Below are 23,676 nucleotides of genomic sequence, written 5' to 3' on the forward strand. Positions count from 1 at the left end.
AAAAAAAAAAAAAAAAAAAAAACTAACAAAGCAAAAAATTCTATTTATGAAAAGAAAGCCATCCTACATTAATCTTACTTTTCCAGTCACTGGCCCATCTCCTTCCTCTTTTTTCTAATCACGCTGTTAAAACTGTTCTACCTACTTCCTGACCTCCAACCTACCAACAAGCTACTCTTCAATGGCTCGGGCAGATTCTAGTGGCTGGCAGTAACAGCGCTAAAGATAAACTCCATCTCTTCCCTCCTTTGGTTAGGGTCACTATTCTATACAATAAAATGTTGACTATTATAAACTTTCCCAAGACTAAAGCTGAAATTAACATAGGAACTGCTTCACCCCCAGACTCACTTTCACCTTACTGTTCTTACTTCTTTACAGTGAAGCATCCCAAAATTCTATCGTTGATAGTTCTCCTTCCTCCTTGGATATTCCTACCTGTATTTTCAAGCATCTTGTGCAGCTTCATATGCTTGTAGGTGGATATTATCTGAAAATTCACAACACTTGGAATATTCAATCCTTGGTCCTGCAGCAGCTTCAAGGATGCGGCATGGATAAGCTGATGGGACCTTTTGCAGGTCTGAAGTTTACACTCTCCCTTCACAAAGGATTTGCATACGTGAAACTTGTTGCATTTATCCTTGAGGTTGCAGTAGCCATAAAGGGCTTCCCCTTTGTTGTAGAGCAAACAGACCTGGTACAGAAATGAGGCAACATCTGAAATATTAGTTTTCTTTTTTGTTGTTGTTGTTGGGGGTTGGGGGGAGATGGAGTCTCTCTCTGACGCCCAGGCTGGAGTGCAGTGGCACAATCTTGGCTCACTGCATCCTGCAGCTCCTGGTTCAGGCGATTCTCCTGCCTCAGCCTCTTGAGTAGCTGGGACTACAGGCGTTCACCACCACACCCAGCTAATTTTTGTATTTTCAGTAGAGATGAGGTTTAGCCATGTTGGCCAAGCTGGTCTCGAACTCCTGACTTCAGGTGACCTGCCCACCTCAGCCTTCCAAAGTGCTGGGATTACAGGTATGAGCCACCACACCCAGGCAATATTAGTTTTCACTTTATCTTTTAAGCCAATAGACTATAGCTTCTCTAGCTAAAGTGAAGACTAAATGACATCTTCTGATCACCAGTGGCTGTTAAAATCTTTGGGTGAAAGCCTGATGATAGTGTAGTGGTACTAGCCACACTCCAGGTGCTGTAGGCGCTGGGTGCTCATGACTCACAGCTGCCCCTCTCTTACCTTGCACTCTCAACTAACCTACTCCCTGCCTCCAAAGCCTGTAGCCAATGAATGACTTAGATGGAGCTAAAAAAAAAAATGCTGGAGTGCCTCAAAGCCAGACTCAGTGTGATGTTAATTCCACAGTTCCCCTTGAATCAAGTCAGGGCCAGACCTTACTTGCTTGTAGCTTTTCCTTCCTTAGATCCTGCTTCTCTCACTCCCATACTGGGTTTTCCTGAAAAGCTGGCCCCCCAAAAAATCACATGGACCTGGGTCCCTATCTCAGGCTCTGCTTCCAGGGAAACCAATTTCAAGGGGTGGCACAAAGATATAATTTATGATCCAGATAAGGGCTTTTTTGGGTGCAAGGAAGCACTATTAATAATCGCACTGGGACAACTAATATAAACTGGGTCTATCCCAGACAAACCAAGACCATGCTGATGGGGAACTTCATAATGATGGATCATGATGGCTGTTGACCCTGAAACCACACACCAGTCTTAACCTCACACATGAAGATGACATTATATTGACATTATATGCCTCCTGATGTGACACAACAGGAAATAGAACTGTCCAGGTTTTGCCATGAAAGTCTGACATCCCGGAAACTCCTTAGCCCCAGGCAAATGGGATGGTGAGTCACCATTAACAATGCTTCACATGTAAAAAAATTCTTGGTATAAAATAAATCCTGGCTGAGCATGGTGGCTCACACTTGTAATCCCAGCACTTTGGGAGGCCAAGGCAGGAGGATCACCTGAGGTTAGGAGTTCAAGAGCAGCCTGGCCAACATGGTGAAACGCCGTTTCTACTAAAAACACAAAAATTAGCCAGGAGCAGTGGTGCGCACCTGTAATCGCCACCACTGGGGAGGCTGAGGCAGGAGAATCACTTGAACTCCGGAGGTGAGGGTTGCAGTGAGCCAAGATCGCGCCACTGCACTCCAGCCTGGGCAATACAGCGAGACTCCGTCTTAAAAATAAAATTTTATATATATATAAAATAAATCCTAAATCTGATCAAAATTTGAGGGATACAGGAACATGTTAAATAGTACTACAGGAATGTAATCAGTCAAATCTAAAATGTAGGAAATCCTACAAGACACAGATGACCTGGTTTCAAACGAAACAGCATCCTATTTATAATTGTGATGTCAACTTTCTAAAATAAATTCATAACTTTAATGCAAATTCTACCCCTCTCAAAGAATTCCTGTAAAATAGTTTTAGGAATTTAAGTGATTCTATTTTTTTTGTTGTTGTTGTTGGTTAGCGATGCATAACAATAAGTGATTCTAAAGCTTATTTGGAAAAGGAAACATGAATTGATGAAACAAACAAAATTAGCCAGGCACAGTGGCTCACGGCTATACTCCTAGCACTTTGGGAGACCAAGGATGGCAAACTGCTTGAATCCAGGAGTTCGAAACCAGCCTAGGCAACACAGCAAAATCTTGTCTCCACAAAAAAATTTTTAAAGTAGGTCAGGCATGGTGGCTCACAGCTATAAATCCTAACACTTTGGGAGGCCAAGCAGGCGGATTGCCTGAGCTCAGGAGTTTGAGACCAGGGCAACATGTGCAAACATAGGCAACATGGCAAAACCCCATCTCTACTAAAAATACAACAAAGTAGCTGGTCATGGTGGCACGTGCCTTTAGTCCCAGCTACTCAGGAGGCCGAGGCATGAGAATTGCTTGAACCTGGGAGGCAGAGGTTGCAGTGAGCTGAGATCACACTACTACACTCCAGTCTGGGCAACAGAGCAAGACTCTATCTACAAAACAAAACAAAAGAAGTAGCTGGGGGCCAGGTGCAGTGGCTCACGCCTATTATCCCAGCACTTTGTAAGGCTGGGGTGGGCAGATCACCTGAGGTCAGGAGTTTGAGACCAGCCTGGCCAAAATGCCAAAATCCCATCTCTACTCAAAATGCAAAAATTAGCTGGGCATAGTAGCAAGCACCTGCAATTCCAGCTACTCGGGAGGCTGAGGCAGAAGAATCACTTGAACCAGGGAGGGAGGCAGAGGTTGCAGTGAGCCAAGATCACGCCACTGCACTCCAGCCTAGGCAAAGGAGCAAGATTCTATCTCAAAAAACAAAACAAAACAAAACAAAAGTAGCTGGGTGTGGTGGTGCACACCTGTAGTCCCAGCTACTCGAGAGGCTGAAGCAAAAGGAATGCTTGAGTCCAGGAGGTCAAGGTTGCAGTGAGCTATGACCAGCCTGGGCAACATGGCGAAACCCTGTCTCTGCACTCCAGCCTGGATGACAGAGCGAGACCACGTCTCCAAAAGAGTTAATACATAAACCTTAAAAATGAAATATAAACTAATTAGTATGATAGTGGTTCAAGAATGTATTAGAGATCATGGAAAATAGATCCTAGACCTACTCCAAACATTAGAACTGCCTGTTCCATATAAATTTGTTAGAATTCAGGAGAATGGGCAGATGTAGGTCGTAGGGAACAAAGTTTCAATTAGGATAAACTTCTGGAAATCTGTACAGCATGATGACTGTAGTTAACAATAACCTACTGTATACCTGAAAGTTGCTGTCCTTACCACACCAAAAAATAATAGCTATGTAATGATATGTTAATTAGTTTAATCATTGCAATCAATTCACAATGTAAATATATTAAAACATCACATTATACACTATAAATATAAAATGTTTATTTATCAGCTATACTTCAATAAGGAAAAATTTTGATAGAATTCAACTATAAAGCTATATAAGCCTGGCCAGGCACAGTGGCTCGTGCCTGTAATCCCAACACTTTGGGAGGCCAAGGCAGGGTGTTCACTTCAGATTGGGCGTTTAAGACCAGCCTGGCCAACACAGCAAAACACTGTCTCTACCAAAAAGTACAAAAATTAGCTGGGCATGGTGGTACATGCCTGTAGTCCCAGCTAATCAGGAGGCTGAGGTGGGAGAGTCACTTGAACCCGAGAGGCAGAGGCTACAGTGAGCTGAGGTACTCCAGCCTGTGTGACAGAGTGAAACACTGTCTCAAAACAAAACAAAACAAAACAAAAACCTATATAAGCCTGATGTTTTCTTGTGCAAGCCTTTTAACTAATGCTCTGGGGTTTGTTTAATGCTTTTATTTTAAAGTTTTTTACAAGACTATTTTGGCTTTCCATTGCTTCTTGAATTTATTTTGATGAGCTCCATTTTTCTAGAAATTTGTCCATTAATGCACCAGCATGAAACTTACATATTTGTCTACTGTCTTTTTTTACTGAGAGAGTGGTAAAAGCAATCATCAGGCATTTCATACACATGTGAGGCACCATTCTTGCCTCATGCACTGTTTTTTTCCATGGTCCCTGCTGTCCACACAGTCACCTTTTGTACCACATCACCTACTTCCAGTCCCAGGTGATGAGGACAGGTGGAGGTAGGGGGGGAAGGGAGGCTCCTGGTGTATGTTCCGCCAACCCATCAGCTGCTCACAAAACACTGAAGGAGTCTAACATGAAAATGTAAGACTGGGCCCAGGATACACCCCAAAAAAGGGCACACCAAAAAAAGATTCAATAGATTTGACAAAATAAAAATATTAAACTTCCATGTATCAAAAAGTACTATAAAATTAAAAGGCAGGCTGGGCGTGAGGGTCACTCCTATAATCTCAGCTCTTTGGGAGGCTGAGGAGGGCGGATCACCTGAGGTCAGGAGTTCAAGACCAGCCAGACCAACGTGGAGAAACCCCATCTCTACTAAAAATACAAAATTAGCCAGGCATGGTGGTACATGCCTGTAATCCCAGCTACTTGGGAGGCTGAGGTAGGAGAATTGCTTGAACCCAGGAGGCAGAGATTGAGGCGAGCCAAGATCGCGCCATTGCAATCCAGCTGGGCAACAAGAGCGAAACTACATCTCAAAAAAAAAAAAAAAAAAAAAAAAAATTAAAAGGCAAATAGCAGTGGCACCACCCCTTCTCTCGGAGAGAGGAAGGACTGGACCCAGCCTCACGGCTGCGGCCACCCTCCTCGCCCTTCCTGCCAATAACCTGCTCCAGCTACTGCTTGGATCTACTTTGGGCAACACGGTTGGCTGGAATGCATCTGGCTCACAACCATGACGTACTAGACTTGGTTTCAGTGCTCAAAGAAATGAAACAATATCATGCACGTCAGGAGGAAACCTACTGATTCCAAAGATCACCTCCAGGACTGCCTTCTCGTACACATTCTGCTGCCTTGAGGGCAGCCTCTGCCACCTGCACCAAAGGCTCCGGCTCCTCCCTCTAGCCTTGTGGCTTTCTTCCCTTCTAGACTCTGAAATGCCTTAGAGTTAAAATCAGGCCACATGTATGAACTGTCCTCTGTTTTCTCAACATCTTCCCTTCTTCCCACTCCTCTTCTGGCAAAGTGGAGGTGTCTATGATAGCATCATTGTGCTAGATTAGAAAACCTTGAGTTTAATTGGTGGTCTTCATTGATGTTCCAAATCGCTCTTGGGATTTGTACTATTTTGTTTTTAAAACTTCTGTATGGCTAAACCAAAACATACTATTTTGCCACGATAGCAATTGTAGTGGGTACCTTTAACACATTTGAAACGGAATCATGTTGCTTCAAAGCAATTAAAACTAATATCTAAAGCCAAAAGAAAATGGGGAAAGTACTTGTAACAGATGTGACCTGAGGGTGACTCTTTGGTGACTCACCTCTGGTAAAAGACAGGGGTCATTCTGCAAAAGCAGGATCCGAAGCTGGGCTTCATTGAGGCCAAAAAGTCCATGGTTTTTCAGGACCTGCATGTTGACAGGTGTGTGGATATCATGGGAAAGGGTACAGGTAGACCTAGGAGAACAGAGACCTCGGTCAGATGCCCAGGTGAAGAAGGACCAGTCTGTCAAATTCCTTGCCTTGAGCAGCTTTCAATTTATTTAATACATGTGAAGCTGAGTAATTGTCATGAAACCATGGAGAGTATCTAATAAGCACTGATGGAAAGAAAATAAGGAAGTTGGGTTGAAGCAACTCTTCTCCCAAGGTCATGTGAATTTTTAGTCGGGATGCTCTGAAGCCGAGGGCACCCCTCTCCCGTGTAGCCCACCTCGCCCGAGGGTGCGCATCTGCTCCGTAGGCCACTGCACTTGACCTTCTCCCCGGCGACAGCTGCCCACCCCCACAGTCCACCAACGTGAAAAAGAAAGCGTCCCTATCCCCAGCACCACTTTGGGGTTGAGGGGGAGGGGAACAACCAAGGAAAATTCAGGGATGTGAAGCAGAGTCTGGAGTCAGGAGGCGGCCAGGAACCCCAGCTCTGGCAGTCAAGAACCACACGGCCTCACCCAAGCCATCCAGCCCTGCTTCTTGGGTGAGGCTGGCTCCGCGCTGTTAAACCTAGAGGGCGCAGACCCGCTTCTGCAAAAGTGTGTGAATACGGGGGAACGGGCGATTTCCGGTTAAAGAGTCCAGGGATCTCATGGGATCCTCGGATGCCCCCGTCCCCCACCTCCCGCCAAAGATCACCGGAGTAAGCGAACTCCAAAATCAGTCAGGATTGAACCCGGCTGCGCCGTGCAGAATCCGGGGGGCGGGGCCGCAACTTTTCTGGCGGGGGCGGCTGAGAGGTCTCCACTGAGCGGACCTTCGCGCCTTTCCGCCCCGCGGCTGGGAGCGCAGGGGAGGCCGCCCGGGGAAGGGCCTGCGGGAGGGGGTGATCCAGTCACGGCCCCGCTCGGGACGAAGCCCCCTTCCAGTCGCTGCCGCTTCCGGCCGGATGGCCAGGCCCGCGGCCTGCGCCCACAGTCCCCGCCCGCCCACCCGGGCCGCCGCTGCCGCCCTCTCACCAGCAGTCCCGGTTGGGGCACTTGCCCAGCATGTGGCGGCGGCAGAAGTGCAGCTGGTCGCAGGCCTGGCACTCGCCGCGCTGGTAGCGCGCGCAGAGGCGCACGGAGGACACAGCCACAACCCTCCAGGCGGAGGCGCCGCCGCCGCCGCCGCCGCCCACCGCGCCGGCCGCCGCCTCGGCCTCCGGGTCCCCGAGGCCCTCCTGCGTCTCCACCTCCTGCAGCAGGAAGCGCTCGGGCCCGGCGCGCTGCAGCACGTCCTGGAGCCTGGCCTCCGACAGCTCCACGTGGCCGCGCAGGTCCCGCAGGAACATGCGGCCGCCGTGGGCGCACAGCACCTTGGTGAGGAAGGAGCACACGGTGGGCTCCGCCATAGTCGCTGGCGCGGGCCCTGTACGCGCCGCGCGGAGAGCCGGGGCGGGCAGGCTCCTCCCAGTCACGTCCACGATTTCCAGCGAACATCCCGGGGGTGGGCCTGGGCCTGGCGAGGGGTGGGCCTGCGGGAGGCCGGGCGAGGGGCGGCCCCGGCGCGTGGAAGTAGTGTACGGCGCCTGCGGATCCCCTGCCCGGGACAGCGTTGATAGAGCGTCTGCTCTGCCCGGGCCTGGCCTTGAGGGGCTTGTACAGTGGGAGTCACAAAGGACTCGCTACCAAGTAAGACAACTAGTAGTGTTAGGGAGACCTGCGGTGAAGGCAGAATGGGTAAAAGGCGGTAGGAGGTGAATGGCTGGGCTGCTTCAGGGAAGGTGGCCTCTACCCACATGTGGCTGCTGAGCACTTCTGGGATTTTTGTTGTTGTTGTTGTTGGATTTTATTTTATGTTATTTTTTGTTTTGTTTTCGGAGATAAGGTCTCGCTCTGTCGCCCAGCTGGAATGCAGTGGCGCGATCGTAGTTCGCTGTAGCGTGTAACTAGGCTCAAGCCATCCTCCCACCTCAGCCTCCTGAGTAGCTGCGGCCGAAGGTTCGCACCATGATTTTTGTTTGTTTGTTTGTTTTGTTTTGCAGAAACGGGGTCTCCCCATGTTGCCCAGGCTGGTCTTGAACTTCTCAAGCAATCCACCTGCCTCCGCCTCCCGGAGCACTGGAATTACAGGTGTGAGCCACCCCACGGGGCCTTGCTGAGCTCTTTTGGAAGGTGGCTAGAATTGAGATGTGATATAAGTGTTCACATGATCACAAACTTCCTTTTCTCCTGTTTGTTCCCCTAGAAACCCCTTTGTTCTTCCTATAGGAGCCTTTTGCCCCCCTCTCTCCTCTATTAATTTAGGCATATAAATCATCATCACTTCTTTTGTGCACTGCCATTTACATATATATTTTTTCTCTTGTCAGTTAAATTTGCAGCCCCTCAGAACTGAACTTAAGAAGGTGCAGGGCCTTTCGGCCGGAACCACCATCTTCCAGTAATTCGCCAAAATGACAAACACAAAGGGAAAGAAGAGAGGCACTCGATATATGTTCTCTAGACCTTTTAGAAAACATGGAGTTGTTCCTTTGTCCACGTATATGAGAATCTGTATGAAAGGTGATATTGTAGACATCAAGGGAACGGGTACTGTTCAAAAAGGAATGCCTCACAGGTGTTATCATGGCAAAACTGGAAGAGTCTGCAGTATTCCCCAGCATGCTGTTGGCATTGTTGTAAACAAACAAGTTAAGGACAAGATTCTTGCCAAGAGAATTAATGTGCATATTGAGCACATCAAGCACTCTAAGAGCCGAGATAGCTTCCTAAAACGTGTGAAGGAAAATGATCAGAAAAAGAAAGAAGCCAAAGAGAAAGGTACCTGGGTTCAACTGAAGCACCAGCCTGCTCCACCCAGAGAAGTGCACTGTGTGAGAACCAATGGGAAGGAGCCTGAGCTGCTGGAACCTATTCCATATGAATTCATGGCATAATAGGTGTTAAAAAAAATAAAAGACCTCTGGACTGTTAAAAAAAAAAAAGAGGGTGCAGGAAAGTTGTTCCTCCCCAGTAATGGTTCAAACAACCCAACTCATTATTCCCCATGTGGAACCACTTGGAGGTGTACATTCCATGGTCTCCCGGGGTTTCCTCAGTGGAAGTGAGCCCCAGTTGTCCACAGCCACACCTCCTCATCAGCACTCCCCATACAGTCTTCCTTCCTCTCCCTGTCCCACGTCCCCATTCCCCTGCCAGCGTTTCTTAGGATCACCTCCCAAGCAAAGTGCTTGCATTCAATCCTTGTCTGATTGCTCCTGAGGGAACATAGCCTAACACATAAACTGATAAGGAGAGGCCAGAGGAAAATAAGAGTCATTCATGGACACACAGAGGAGAGTTTCAAGGAGGAGATGATCAGTGTGGAACTAGAGCATCTGAAGATAAGTTTGTAAGCTTTGTTTTGTTTTGTCTTTTTAAGTTTAAGGCAAGACCAAGAATGGGTGGTGGAGAGTCACTTGAGACCATAAAGGCTTAATGAAACTGACTTGAAGCGGGGAAAAGACTGACAGGTAGGACCAGTGGGGAGGGCCTCGCCAAGGCCACAGATTAGTAGTGGCATTGATCCAAACGACGCTGCAATTCTCCTAAAAGCTCTCTGGGCCGGGTGCAGTGGCTCACACCTGTAATCTCAGCACTTTGGTAGGCCAAGGCGAGTGGATCATGAGGTCAGGAGATCAAGACCATCCTGGCTAACACAGTGAAACCCCATCTCTACTAAAAATGCAAAAATCTGCTGGATGTGGTGGCACGCACCTGTCCCAGCTACTCGGGAGGCTGAGGCAGGAGAATTGCTTGAACCCCAGAGGCCGAGGTTGCACTGAGCTGAGATCACGCCGTGCACTCCAGCCTGGTGACGGAACAAGACTGTCTCACAACAACAACAAAAAAAAACCTTTCAAGGTATAAGAACAGAATTTAATTGATCCACTCTAGGTTTTGCCAGTGGATGAGACTTAAAGGTCCAAGGTTCTGGGTGATTGAAAGTATGAATTGAAAGAGTGGTCAGGGGACCAGGTGCAGTGGCTCACACCTGTAATCCCACCACTTTGGGAGGCCGAGGCAGGTGGATCACCTGAGATCAGGGGTTCAAGACCAGCCTTGGCAACATGGTAAAACCCTGTCTCTACCCAAAATTACAAAAATTAGCCAGGCATGGTGGCACATGCCTATAATCCCAGCAACTCAGAAGGCCGAGATGGGAGAATCACTTGAACCTGGGAGGCAGAAGCTGCAGTGAGCTGACATTGTGCCACTGCACTCCAGCCTGGGAGACAGAGTGAGACCCTGTCTCAAAAAAAAGAGAGAAGGAAGGAAGAGAGGGAGGGAGGAGGGAAGAGAAGAAAGGATGGAGGCAGCAAAGGAAGGAAGGAAGAGAAAGGGAGGGAGGAAGGAAGAAAGGAAAGAAAAGAGGAGTCAGGGGCTGAACAATCGGCTGGAGGCTGGGTAAGGGAGGAGTGAAGACAGCAAGGGGCTGTATGTGAAAAGAGAAAGACGATGTACAGAATGTAGTAGAGAAAGAGGGCTAAAAACCAGGCTGGGGTCAGAGGTAGAATATAGAGGTTTGGGATTTCAGAAAGATCAGTTCTAGGCCAGACGCAGTGGCTCATGCCTGTAATCCCAGCACTTTGGGAGGCCGAGACAGGAGGCTGAACTTCAGCTGAGGTCAGGAGTTCAAGACCAGCCTGGCCAACGTGTCAAAACCCCATCTCTACTAAAAATTAGCTGGGTATGGTGTCAGGTGCCTGTAATTCCAGCTACTCAGGAGGCTGAGACAGGAGAATCGCTTGAACCCAGAGGTTGCAGTGAGCTGAGATCAAGCCATTGCACTCCAGCCTGGGTGACAGAGTAAGACTCCATAAAAAAAAAAAAAAAAAAAGATCAGCAGTTCTACAGTAATTCTGACTGATGACAATGGGGTGATGGATGTTGACTCTCTGAATAGGGAAGACAGGCGTTAATGACATCTAAGGCTAGGGGTGTTGCATGGGTTGACCACAGTGAACACTGAAGGAAAAGGGGGGATTTTAAGTGGAGAGGAAGACTCTGAGCCAGAGTGTGGAGAAAACTCCAGGAGTAAATGCAGGAGTTAATGGGGGAAGGGTGGGGAGGTGAGAGGGAAGAGGTAGAGACTGTCTCTGCAGAACTTCCGGGTTTAGAATCTTGGTTCTGTTACTCAGTAGCTGTGACACCATGCACAGGTTATCTGACTCCTCAGCGGATATATAGATCTGCTCAGGTATAGATCTATATATCTATAGATAGATACATAGAGATATATCTATAGATAGATACATATAGATATATCTCAGCAGAGGCATAGATCCTGGAGTCAGAGCGTGTGACAGACACCTGAAGTCTGGGAATAATTAAAACCATTCATGGGGAAGTGCATAGAGGGGTAAAAAGGAAAGATCCCAGAGCAGACTGTTTATTGACGAATATGGCGTTTTCAGGGAGAAGAGGGTGACATCAGATGCCAGGCAGATTCACAGGGGAATGGAAAAGAGAAACAGGAGGTTGATTGAAGGTAGTATTTTCAGATTGGAGCTTTTAAGGCTTAAGCACATCCTGGAAACTTTTTTTTTTTTTAAGACGGGGTTTCACCATGTTGGTCAGGCTGATCTTGAACTCCCAACCAAGGCCCGCCTTGGCCTCCAAAGTGCTTAGATTACAGGCATGAGCCACCACGCCCGGCCCCATCCTGGAAACTTCTGATGTCTCCTCCCACTCTGATTCTGAAGCTCATTTTCAAGCTGATGGTCACTCAGGCACACATCTGTAGCACGAGATCAAATAAAGGCAGTAGAACCAATTCACTCCAGGGACATGCATTGATATCACTGTTATAAATCATCCACTCTGGTCTTAACATTCCAAATGAAACCTGCCTGATATCCCCTGCACTCTTTCCAAGACACATCCTGGAACATGGCCCCCGTGGCCCAGCCACACACACTTAGCACTCAACCAAGTATTGCCTTTTATGGCACTTCTCTTTACAATGGAAAGTGGTTGCTATTTAGCTTTTTTCCTTTTTTTTTTTGAGACACAGTCTCGCTTTGTCATCCAGGCTGGAGTGCAGTGGCACTTTCTTGACTCATTGCAACCTCCACCTCCCGGGTTTAAGTGATTCACCTGCCTCAACCTCCTGAGTAGCTGGGATTACAGGTGCCCTCCTGGGTGCAAGTGATTCTCCTGCCTCAACCTCCTGAGTAGCTGGGATTATAGGTGCCAGCCACCATGCCCGGCTTATTTTTGTATTTTTAGTAGAGACAGGGTTTCACCATTTTGGCCAGGCTGGTCTCAAACTCCTGACCTCAGGTGATCGGCCCACCTCAGCCTCCCAAAGTGCTGGGATTACCGGCGTGAGGCACCGTGCTGGGCCATAACTTCATTTCTACTAAAGACTGGACTGAGGAGTCCACCAGAAACTAGATAATGGAAGGTTTTCTTGGGAGCACTCTGACAAAGAAAATAACAAGATCTGCTCATGCTTGGTTTGATAGCATTTTTGTGTGTTTGAATCCGGGTGCTTTGACAGCAATGACTTTGCCACGCCTTGCTTTAATTTATATTGACGTCCAAGTCAAATGTCACTTTATCAAATCTCTGTTGCCATAGAACTTGCTCTTCTTACCTATTTCCCTCACTCCCTTGCTTCCACTCCACTGAAAGCTTTGTGATTAAAAAAGATAATGAGGCTGGAGGCTGGAGGCTGGGCGTGGTGGTTCACTCCTGTAATCCCAGCACTTTGGGAGGCTGAGCCAGGCAGATCACCTGAGGTCAGGAGTTCAAGACCAGCCTGGCCAATATGGTGAACCCCCGTCTCTACTAAAAATACAAAAATAAACAAGGTGTGATGGCTTGCACCTGTAATCCCAGCTCCTCAAGAGGCTGAGACAGGAGAATTGCTTGAATCTGGGAGGTGGAGGTTGCAGTGAGCTGAGATTGTGCCACTGCACTCCTTCCTGGGCGACAGAGCGAGACTGTCTCAAAAATAAAAATAATAAATAAATAGTAGAGAAGGGCTTTTGAAGGAGGAATGGCTGATGGGGTGATTCTGCTGATCACCATTTATATTTTTAACTTTTGTGCTCAGCCTGGCCCTGTCCACACCCTGAAACCAAAGGAAGAAAGATGTGTTAGCAGCTTTCAGCCCTTCCCTAAGTCCCCAGACAAAAGATGTGGGACCATCACTACCATTGCACCTTGCACAGGTGACTTGCTTATTGAGCCCTGGAATGATAAAGCTGGAAGGGGCAAAACACATCATCTCTCCCCCATTGAATAATTGGAATCTGCAGTTGATGATCTTTTTGGAGATACCTAGAAATAGATCAAATAAAGGCAGTAGACCAAATTAATTACTTATTTTTATTAGATAGTTCAAATTATGCTTGAAGAACCAGAAGCAATACAACTCAACTATTGAAATATAAATAGTTGAGCTTAATTTATTCAACAAAATTTATCCAGTATATCAGTGTACAAAGCACCCAGCTTGGCTGGGCATTAGGCATAGCACAGCAAACAAGACTGACCCAACCCTCAGAGGCTTACATTCTAATACAGAAAGCAGATAATTTCAGTTTGGATACATAATACAAATTAATAAAGCAAGGCGCAAAGTATTTTAAAAATAAGGAGTTTGGGAGGCAAGGATCTGACTCTAGGGAAGTAACAGATGGGACGATCTAAGGATGCTAGATATTCACTAGGTCACCGGAAAAAAAAGTGGTTCTCACTATGGTCAATGTGTTGTTGGTGGTTTCACAATTGAGGACTACTACCGGTACTGAGTGGGTGCAGCCAGGGCTGACAGACATCCTGCAGTGTGGGTTATGTCACACAACGAGGAATTACTCTGTACCCTGTACGACTGTCTAATGTCCTGCTGGACATGTATGTAGGACGCTCAGAGAAAACTCGTTTGTTTTCTCTGAGACAACCTGTAATTTGTCTTGTCCTATTATCCTTAAGTAAGGTAATTTCGCTTTTTTTCCCATATACACATGATGTATATGGTCTGTTTTGACTTACCCTAACACTGGTTTTCATTCTAGTGTCCCCCATACCTCTAGTTTCATTTTCCTGTACTTGTTTACAGGAAGTAGCCTCTAACGGCTCTTAAATCCAAACCTACTAATTGTAATGAAGAGTAAACATCTGTCTGTTACATACAGCATAGTCATACCTGAGCATTTAAAATTCATCTTCATTTCATTCCAAATTTCTGTTTCTCCTTTATAAGAGAGTTAGGGCATTAAATTGATTTTTTAAGAAATTCATGTGGGTAAGTAAATTTTATTATCTATGAGTTGTTTCAGGACAGGAAAGAGGATGTTACAAAATATCTGCTCTGAAAAGGGTGAACGGATCCGTTGGGGTTCGTGGTTGTCACCATGACTGGGCGTGAGAGTGGGGCGCTACTAGCATTTAGTTTGTGAGAGCCAAGTACGAAGAATATCTTGCAATACACTGGACAGTTCCTCACAATAAGAAATTATTCTGCACCCTATACGAATTTTGAATGTCTCACTAGACATTCATGTATGATCTATAGCTCGTCTGTAAGAATATATCCTCATTTTCTCCACATCGACAATCTGTACATTTTCTTGCATAGTATCTTTATTTCAGTTAAGGTTAATTCGTTCTTTCTCTTATCATATACAAATAAGTACTGTCATATGCAAAGAAGTTATTGTATCCCTAGTTTTTACTGTAATGTCCACTCGTATCTCTTCGTTTGCATTTTTCCACAGATGGTCTGATCTCCTACCTTCTAAGTTCAAACTGATTCATTATAAATAGTTGTAAGCATCTGACTACTTCATTAGGTCTTCAATTATAGTTGTTCCCAAGTTAGGTATCCTTTATTTCCTTTTTATGTTAATATTAGTTTTATTTAATTCTTAATTTATTTCTAAAATTGTGTGTAGGTGGAGCATATTACCTCTGAATTAGATTTTGAGGATAATAGAGAAGATGCATTTGTATTTGTCAAAAAAAAAAAAAAAGGCAGAAGTGCTCAATGAGAACCACTGAACTAGCTGAAAATGGGAACCACAAAACTGAAAGAAAGCCAGAGTGGCTGGTGCAGAAGAAACGAAATCACAGAGGGGAGGGGAGGGAGAGGTCACGTGGGGCTATGATAGTGGTTTTGAACTTTATCCTGAAGACTTGATCGGACTTGTGCTTTGAATATGCATTACTAAGTACATTTTAAAAAAGATAAGCTTCTTGCTGTGAAGAAAACACATCAAACAACTTGGGAACAGAGATAGTTAAGAGGTTAAACTAGATTAGAAACTGCTTAGACATTTATCAGGAGGCAGAGCAAGAAGTCAAAGATGACTTCTGCTTGAGCCAATCGGTAGATGATGATACTGTTCACTTACACACAGCATCCTGTGAGAAACAGGATTCATGTGAGGGGGGAGGATGGAGAGTTCCACTTTGGATATGTTGAATCAAAGATGCCTGTGAAATATCCAGCTAGTGGTGTCTAATGGGCTGTTGGAAAGAGTTGGACACACTGTACCCCTACAATGTGAGGGTCAAGTTCAGAAAATGAACACTCCAAAATGAAAGCTACCATGAAAAAACATAAGTGAATGAGAATAAGCATTTGTGGTCCCCCTCCCACAAACTTACTCTAAAAAAAAAAATCTCTATATTTTTTACTGGTGGACTCGTTTAAGCCAGAGTTGTGGAAATCTCTGTGATGATCCAAAATCTGACTAATATAAAATCAACTCTGATGCTAATTAAATCTGACTTGAACATGTCTGCTAGAAGAAAACAGGAAACTCTGATGACTGGTAAGGAATGTTGAAAAGAGAAAATTGGAAGGAAAACCCTGGTTCATAAGAAGGAAGGAAATATTGGTCCAAGCACTCTACCTGCTCTAAATAAAAACCGATGGTACTACAATTCCACCTAATCCATTATATTTAGAAAAAGAAGCTCCTGGTAGGCAAAGGGCCTCTTTGGGATATTGTTCTTCGTTCTGATTCCGTGCTCACCAGGAAACAATTTCGTCTCCGTAGAGGGCCGGCCCTTGGGTAGGAATGACCCCGCTCCTAGGTTCTTGGCTTATTTGCCAAGACTACAATAGCACTCGCATTTATCAGTCATGCTTGTGTGAAGCTGGTTACTGCAATCCATTGTTCTCAAAATACTTTCATGAAAAGCCTGACCTGAGAAAAGGCCTTCTCTATAATCACATTAATTAGAACATAAATGTCTACTTTGCCATCATTATACAAAGAGCCCAAATGGGCAATTAACTCCAGTTGGTTGCTTCTCTCTGAGCCATATGTGGCAGCTCTTATTACCACATTCCAGAGACAGTCAACCTGAATGGAGTTTGTCCCCTAAATAAATGTAGCAATAAATAAATGGGTGCTCCAAATCAGTTTCATCAAAATGATAAGGTACAGTATGGCAGCTATGTCTGCAATAGCATTTCAATTTTCCTTTTTTCCTAGCATGTCCTTAAGCATTTTCTCCCCAGCTTTTCACAATCCTTCTTCTAAGGCTGTTAATGTCTTATATCCTTGTTTCAATAGGCATGACTAGATTTCTCCCAAATTTCCCAAATTAATTTTCTTTCAATATAGCCAAAACAAAACCATGGCATACAGTAAACTAAAAGAGTAGACAGGAGAGAAAGGTTGCTGCAATTACAGAAAATTTTTAAATCAGCTTTGCCAGGTACATGTGAGACAAGGTAAACTTTCCAACACATTAGAATCATCAGAAGGGCTTTAAAAAATACAACTGCCTGGCACTCACGCCCAGAAATGATTTAAGGGGTGCAACCTGAGCATCAGAATTTGTTTAAAACTTTCCAGATGATTCAAATGTGTAGCAAAGTTTGGGGACCACTGATCGAAGACATTAAAATATAAAACTGTACTTTCTGGGGCAATTTATTCTGCAAGGCAACAGAATAGTTACGGCATCCTTCTGACGCTGTATTCAACGGTTCTAACTAATCACGCAGGCTTTGTCTGTTTCAGTATATTCAATCACATATTGTGGGTAAATCTGATCTTTCTGAAAGATGACAAAAACGGAGGGATTCAACCTAGTATCCACACAGCTGTTGAACAGGGGAGGAGGGCTCGTGTACGTCCTATTTCCTTCCGTAAAATTTCCAACCAGGACTCGGGCTACAAACATGATGTTTTTGGCATCATACGGGCAATTTTTATGGGAATAGATGGCATCTTTTGCAAAGTAACTTCCTAGAAGGAATCAGAAAGAAAGGTTAAGAGTGATGATAAAAGAAGGTATTATAGTTTATAAGATTAGTTATACACAATCAAATGGGCTTGTACTTAAGCATATATCAATAATACCTTACTGATACTTATCAACTTTCCTTTGCACTTGTAAACATGTTTATGGGCATGGTGGCTCACGCCTGTAATCCCAGCACTTTGGGAGGCTGAGGTGGGTGGATCATGAGATCAGGAGTTTGAGACCAGCCTGTCCAAGATGGTGAAACCCCATCTCTACTAAAAAATAAAAAGAAAATTAGCCAGGCGTGTTGGCATGCACCTGTAGTCCCAGCTACTCGGGAGGCTGAGGCAGAAGAATTGCCTGAACCCAGGAGGTAGAGGTTGCAGTGAGCCAAGATCAAACCACTGCACTCCAGCCTGGGCGACCGAGTGAAACTCCATCTCAAAAAAAAAAAAACATATTTATTAGGCAGGCAAACTTAAATACAGTATATAACCCTATAGACATGACTGAGGAATGTTTGCTACAGTGCAGAGCTCATGCTGATAGTGTGAACCATTGGGTGCAATGACCAAATGACGACGACACCGTGGACCAATTCATGCAATTCACCCAAGGTGAGCTGAATGAGCAGAGTTGGAATTGATGAGTCAGTCCATGCTTCGTTCTCAACTCTAAAACAACCTCAGATAATGATTGCTGCTTCCATACACAGCAGACCAACAATTTCCTGCCAAGTTAAAATTTTTTTATCATTGTCAACTGCTACTCTGGGTGGGTGCAGTGGCTCATGTCTGTAATCCCAGTATTATGGGAGGCTGAGGTGGGTGGACCTGGTGAGCCCAGGAATTCTAGACCAGCCTGGGCAACATGGGGAGACTCCATCTCTACAAAAAAATTAAAAATTAGCCAGGCATGGTGGCACGCACTTGTAGTCCCAGCTACTCAGGAAGGTGAGGCAGATTGATTGAGCCCAGTAAGTTGAGGCTGCAGTAAGCTAGGATCGCACCACTGCACTCCCGCCTGGACAACAGAGTGAAACTCTGCATCAAAAAAATACTAATAATATTTTTTAAGAAAGCTACTCTGCCATTTTAAAGAGAATGAGTAGATATTGCAAACTCTGATTTCCATGCAAGAATCAATAAGTAAAATGAATTTACTTGTGGTAACAAATGTTTAATATACTTTCCATTTACTTTGTTTTTGTTATTTTTATCATTTTATAGTTAAATGGTTGAATTCCAGAAACATTGCTTATCCTCAATAGGTTGGACACTAGATATTCTGGGCAAATGATGTTCCACTATTAAAGTAAAATATGAAAGTCCACCTATTCTGACCTACCATGTCCAGTCCCACCCCCTTTCCCAAAACAGTTAATGGCTTGGTGAGAATTCTTTCACACCTATTTCTATGCCTTCACATACATGTATGTATGTATAGTATATGGCATGCTCTTGTAGTCTGATGTGGTCTCATATAGTTTTATGGTGTTTATTTGTTCATAAATAGGGTCATAATATATGATCTGTTCTACAACTTTTTTTTTCCACTTTAGTCCTAGAAATCTTGCTGTCAGTACATCTACTCCCCCCCCGGCCCCACCACCCACCTCGTGTGAAACAGGGTCTCTGTCACCCAGGCTGGAGTGCAGTGGTCAATGGTTCAATCTTGGCTCACGGCAGCCTTGGACCTCCTGGGCTCACTGTGGTTTTAATTTGCATAATTTGCAATTCCCCAATGATTAGTGATGTTGAACATTTTTTCATGAATTCATTGGCCATTTGTATTTCTTTTGAGAAATGTCTATTCAAGTCTTTTGCCCATTTTTGAAACTCCTACTTGCATGTATTTTATGCTAAATTTATTCCTGTGCCGTAAGTTTTTGCTTCTTCAGTTTCTTCTGGGATATCTTTCTCTTCTGGGTATCTCCTCTTCTGGTTTAGGAACACTGAGTTCTTTTTCAGTGAAGACTGTCTCTACATGGCAGGGGGAGCTCACGCATGAATTAATCCAACCATGAGCTCTGTAAGGCATGTCTTAGGTGTTTTGTTCATCTGAATATTCTCAATGACCAGATAATCTACAGCTCAATCCTTAAGTTCGGCATACACTCTGCATTTTTAAGTGTGTACAGCAAAAATTCAACTCTTTCTGTGTCACCAACCATGTGCCCAGCCCTTCTGTATGGCCTGAACACTCCTACCAGCTCCACCCTCATAACGTTAGAATGGTACACATTGTTTCTACACAGTGACATCTTTCAGACACTTGCTGGCTTTTCATATATATGCATACCCTTGATGGCCTGGGCAGTTTCATGGGTATTCTTAAAGTGAGTATGAAGATTTGAACTTCTTTATTTGCATGATTTTGTGTAGATTTCTGGGTCAAGTGAATAGCAAACCATTCCTACAGATCACCACAGGCCACTTACGGAAACAGCTTGCTCATTTTTAAATCAGGTTATTTGTTCTCTTGCTGTTGAACTGTTTGAGTTCCTTATATATTTTGGATATTAACTCCTTATCAGATGTATGGCTTGCAAATATTTTCTCCCACTCTGTGGGTTTGTCTGTTCACTTTGTTCATTGTTTCCTTTGCTGTGGAGAAGCTTTTTAGTTTGACGCAATCTCATTTGTCCATTTTTGTTTTTGTTGCCAAGCATCAGCTGTTTTTATAACATACTTATATAATCTGGGATCTATATTTTCTTTTTTTAAATTCCCTTTATTGTGTTAAGAAAGTTAACTTCTACTCCTGCATTTCTGAGTGCTTTCTTTTTTTCTTTTTTTGAGACAGAGTCTTGCTCTATCACTGAGGCTGGAGCGCAGTGATAGGATCTCAGCTCACTGTAGCCTCCCCCTCTCAGGTTCAAGCAATTCTCGTGCCTCAGCCTCTCGAGTAGCTGGGACTATAGGCATGTGCCACCACACCCAGCTAATTTTTGTAATTTTAGTAGAGACAGGGCTTTTCCATGTTGGCCAGGATGGTCTTGAACTCCTGGCCTCAAGCAATCCACCCACCTTGACCTCCCAAAGTGCTGGGATTATAGGCATGAGCCACCATGCCCAGCCTATATTTTCTTAAATGATCCAACCCAAAGACTCAACCTTGCAGCCCACTCTCCTAAGACCTAGACTCTGTCTTGTTGCACACATCCCTCTTAGGGAATAGATCCCTTGAACTGCAATATCCTTTTCATCCTTTCTTCTCCACCACCTGGGTCAAAACGACCCTCATTTCTGGTCTGGACTCTTTTTTTTTTTTTTTCAGACAGCATCTCTCTCTGTTGCCCAGGCTGGAGTGCAGTGGTGCGATCTCAGCTCACTGCAACCTCTGCCTCCTGGGTTCAAGCGATTCTCCTGCCTCAGACTCCCGAGTAGCTGGGATTACAGGCACATGCCACCATGCCTGGCTAAGTTTTTGTATTTTTAGTAGAGATGGGGTTTCACCATGTTGGCCAGGCTGGTCTTGAACTCCTGACCTCAAGTGATCTTCGTGCTTCAGCCTCCCAAAGGGCTGGGATTACAGGCGTGAGCCACCGTGCGCAGCCTGGACCTGTTCTTTTCTTCTATAGCAGTCTGACATTTGCAATCATTTAATTTTTTTTTTTTTTTTAAACAAAGTCTTACTCTATCACTTAGGCTGGAGTGCAGTGGCACAATCAAGGCTCACTGCAGCCTTAAACCTCTGGGCTCAAGCAATCCTCCCACCTGAGCCTCCTGAGTAGCTGGGACTACAGGCATGTGCCACCATGCCTGGCTAAGTTTTTGTATTTTTAGTAGAGACGGGGTTTCACCATGTTGGCCAGGCTGGTCTTGAACTCCTGACCTCAAGTGATCTTCGTGCCTCAGCCTCCCAAAGGGCTGGGATTACAGGCGTGAGCCACCGTGCCCAGTCTGGACCTGTTCTTTTCTTCTATAGCAGTCTGACATTTGCAATCATTTAATTTTTTTTTTTTTTTAAACAAAGTCTTGCTCTATCACTTAGGCTGGAGTGCAGTGGCACAACCAGGGCTCACTGCAGCCTTAAACCTCTGGGCTCAAGCAATCCTCCCACCTGAGCCTCCTGAGTAGCTGGGACTACAGGCATGTGCCACCATGCCCAGGTAATTAAAAAATTTTTTTTGTAATTAAAACAAAAAATTAGACAGGGTCTCACCATGTTGCCTAAGCTGGTCTCCAACTCCTGGGCTCAAGTGATACTCCTACCTCAGCCTCTCAAAGTACTGGAATTACAGGTGTAAGCCGCCATGCCTGGCCATAATCATTTAATTAATTATGTAAGATAATTATGCAAAATGATTTATATGGGGCCATGTCTAACTTGTTCACCACTGTGTACCCAGCATCTAGTGTACAGAAGACACTCAAAAGTATTTGCTGACTGACTTCTTGCCTTTTGGAGCAATTGAATTTAATCCTAGTTGTATGAGTTGAACTCACTTTGAATCTGTGATAAACTATTACTTATTTCCTAAAGATGAGTAATTCTTAATTTGGTTTGTTTGGTTTTAACAGTTGCATGCATCCAGGAGTGGTGGCACACGCCTCGAATCCCAGCACTTTGGGAGGCGAGGTAGGCGGATTGCTTGAGCTCAGGAGATGAGACCAGCCTTGGTAACATGGTGAAACCCTGTCTCTATAAAAAATACAAAAAAAAAAAAAAAAAAAAAAATTAGCTGGATGTGGTGGCACACACCTGCTGTCGCAACTATTTGAGGGGCTGAGGTGGTAGGATCACTTGAGCCTAGGAGGTGGAGGCTGCAGTGAGCTGAGATTGTCACCCAAACTGGGTGACAAAGTGAGACCCTGTCTCAAAAAAAAAAAAAATTGCAGGCAAGAGTTTAGGAGTAAAAAGAAAGAGCTATAAAGATTTTGTGTGTGGAGCAGACCTATGACACTACAGGTCCAGGTAACCCAGTGTGGCCAGAGATGGGGAGAATCCTCTTCTCCTCGTCTTTAATTAAAACCACTGTGTGACAACTGAAGCTTCAAACAGCTTCAGAGGCATGGACATGTGTTCAGGAAGAGCACGGCCAGAAGTGAGTAGTGATGGTAGACAACAGGCCAACAGATGGAGTAATTGACAAGCATGTACAAGGACTTTGGTCACTCCCAGAAAGAAAACAGAAAGGAGGAGTGAGACTAAGTTCCAGCACTCATGCTCCAAGTCGATGGAGCCACTGTCATTTGGGCATTTGAGATCACCGCGAGCTTATTTTCTCTCCATGACCACTAAAGCCTGGACACTCTAGTTAATACAAAATAATTACATATACCTCCTCATAGAAGCACATATAAAGCCCAAGTTATAACTCTACCAGTTATACTTTTCTATCCCAGCACAAACCTTTTCCATATGTGGTTGCATGAGTTTCATGTATGGTCCAGTCAAAATTATTCGCACAGATAGATTCCACATAGGCACGTTTTGTCGCATAAAATAGGAGGTTTTCTTCTACCTTCATCTGCGACTTCTTCCTAATGTAAGAAATGTGAGAGTTAACACCGAGACATCCCCTTCTCACTCCAGTTCATTACATGAATCCCAGCTAAAGTCTAATCATCTGAAAATTTCATCCCATCAGCTTTCACAATGGAGCTACTAACTTTAAGGCAGAAGCTGTACAATAATAAACTTATGAAAACTTTTACAAGATAGACACATGAAATCAGTGAGGCTGAGAGAGAGAAGCCGGAGTTGATACAATGAAAAAAACAACTAGAGCCTGAAGGAACTGTTGACTACTAAAATAAATCAGTGAATATAAATCTTAAAGGATGGATGTTAACTAATCCTTTCCAGTTTTATGTAAAAAAGAAACATAATAACGTGGCCACCAACCGTGTAAAACAATCCAGGAGCTCTGGGTTCTGGATCTTCTTTATCTTTTCAATCTTGAAATGTTTCATGGAAGCTTTAAAATGCTCACTTACTTTGACATATTCTGGATGTGGGTGATTGATCTCTGACACCTTAAAAAATTAAAAAATATATAAATGAGAAACAGGAAACATTTAAAGCATGTTACATCCGCATATGTGGCCCCCTAGCCCGTGAAGTATCGTTACCAGGGTTCTAATGGCAGGTAGGATGAGCTGGCTGAGGGTTCCCACATCTGGCAACTCATTGCTGTAATGAACCAGAGAGGCAGCAGGCCTGTCTGTCCAGGCCAACTTAAAGCAATCAAAGCATTATTCCCTAAGGAAAAGGGAAGTCCCCTGCAGTCTGATTTAGTCAGTAACCTCTTCCCAATGTGATGCCCAGGCAGTCCAAACAGACCAGCCTGCACAAAAGCTAAAGCCAGCATGGGGAGGCTAAGCTATCTAGGAATAGTCATGCTCCAACTAGGTTAGGTAACAAAGTGAGGCAGTTTGATGCCCGTAGAAACTTGT

At 44.7% G+C, this 23,676-nt stretch overlaps 3 protein-coding genes across 3 annotated transcripts in view; 1 reads left to right on the plus strand and 2 right to left on the minus strand.

The window, feature by feature from the left end:
• Positions 1-7,482, minus strand: part of ZC3HAV1L (zinc finger CCCH-type containing, antiviral 1 like) — a 10,097-nt gene extending 2,615 nt beyond the window's left edge. Inside the window, exons 1-3 of the mRNA XM_017499722.2 lie at positions 7,052-7,482; positions 5,921-6,056; positions 439-697 (exon numbers count right to left, since the gene is read on the minus strand). Coding sequence (XP_017355211.1) covers positions 439-697; positions 5,921-6,056; positions 7,052-7,425 — 769 coding nt within the window. The 5' untranslated portion in view covers positions 7,426-7,482. The remainder of the gene's footprint in view (positions 1-438; positions 698-5,920; positions 6,057-7,051) is intronic.
• A 972-nt stretch (positions 7,483-8,454) lies between these two features.
• LOC108283395 (60S ribosomal protein L21-like) lies at positions 8,455-8,967 on the plus strand. The gene has a single exon (XM_037728247.1). It carries the CDS (start codon positions 8,470-8,472, stop codon positions 8,950-8,952), a length of 483 nt encoding a protein of 160 aa, XP_037584175.1. The 5' UTR covers positions 8,455-8,469; the 3' UTR covers positions 8,953-8,967.
• Positions 8,968-13,379: 4,412 nt separating this feature from the next.
• ZC3HAV1 (zinc finger CCCH-type containing, antiviral 1) overlaps positions 13,380-23,676 on the minus strand; it is a 75,477-nt gene continuing 65,180 nt past the window's right edge. The window contains exons 11-13 of the mRNA XM_017499723.2: positions 23,126-23,256; positions 22,631-22,761; positions 13,380-17,274 (exon numbers count right to left, since the gene is read on the minus strand). Of these exons, the coding sequence (XP_017355212.1) occupies positions 17,015-17,274; positions 22,631-22,761; positions 23,126-23,256 (522 nt within the window). The 3' untranslated portion in view covers positions 13,380-17,014. The remainder of the gene's footprint in view (positions 17,275-22,630; positions 22,762-23,125; positions 23,257-23,676) is intronic.

The sequence above is a fragment of the Cebus imitator genome, unplaced genomic scaffold, assembly GCF_001604975.1.
Source record: "Cebus imitator isolate Cc_AM_T3 unplaced genomic scaffold, Cebus_imitator-1.0 Scaffold260, whole genome shotgun sequence".
Classification (NCBI taxonomy): domain Eukaryota; kingdom Metazoa; phylum Chordata; class Mammalia; order Primates; family Cebidae; genus Cebus; species Cebus imitator.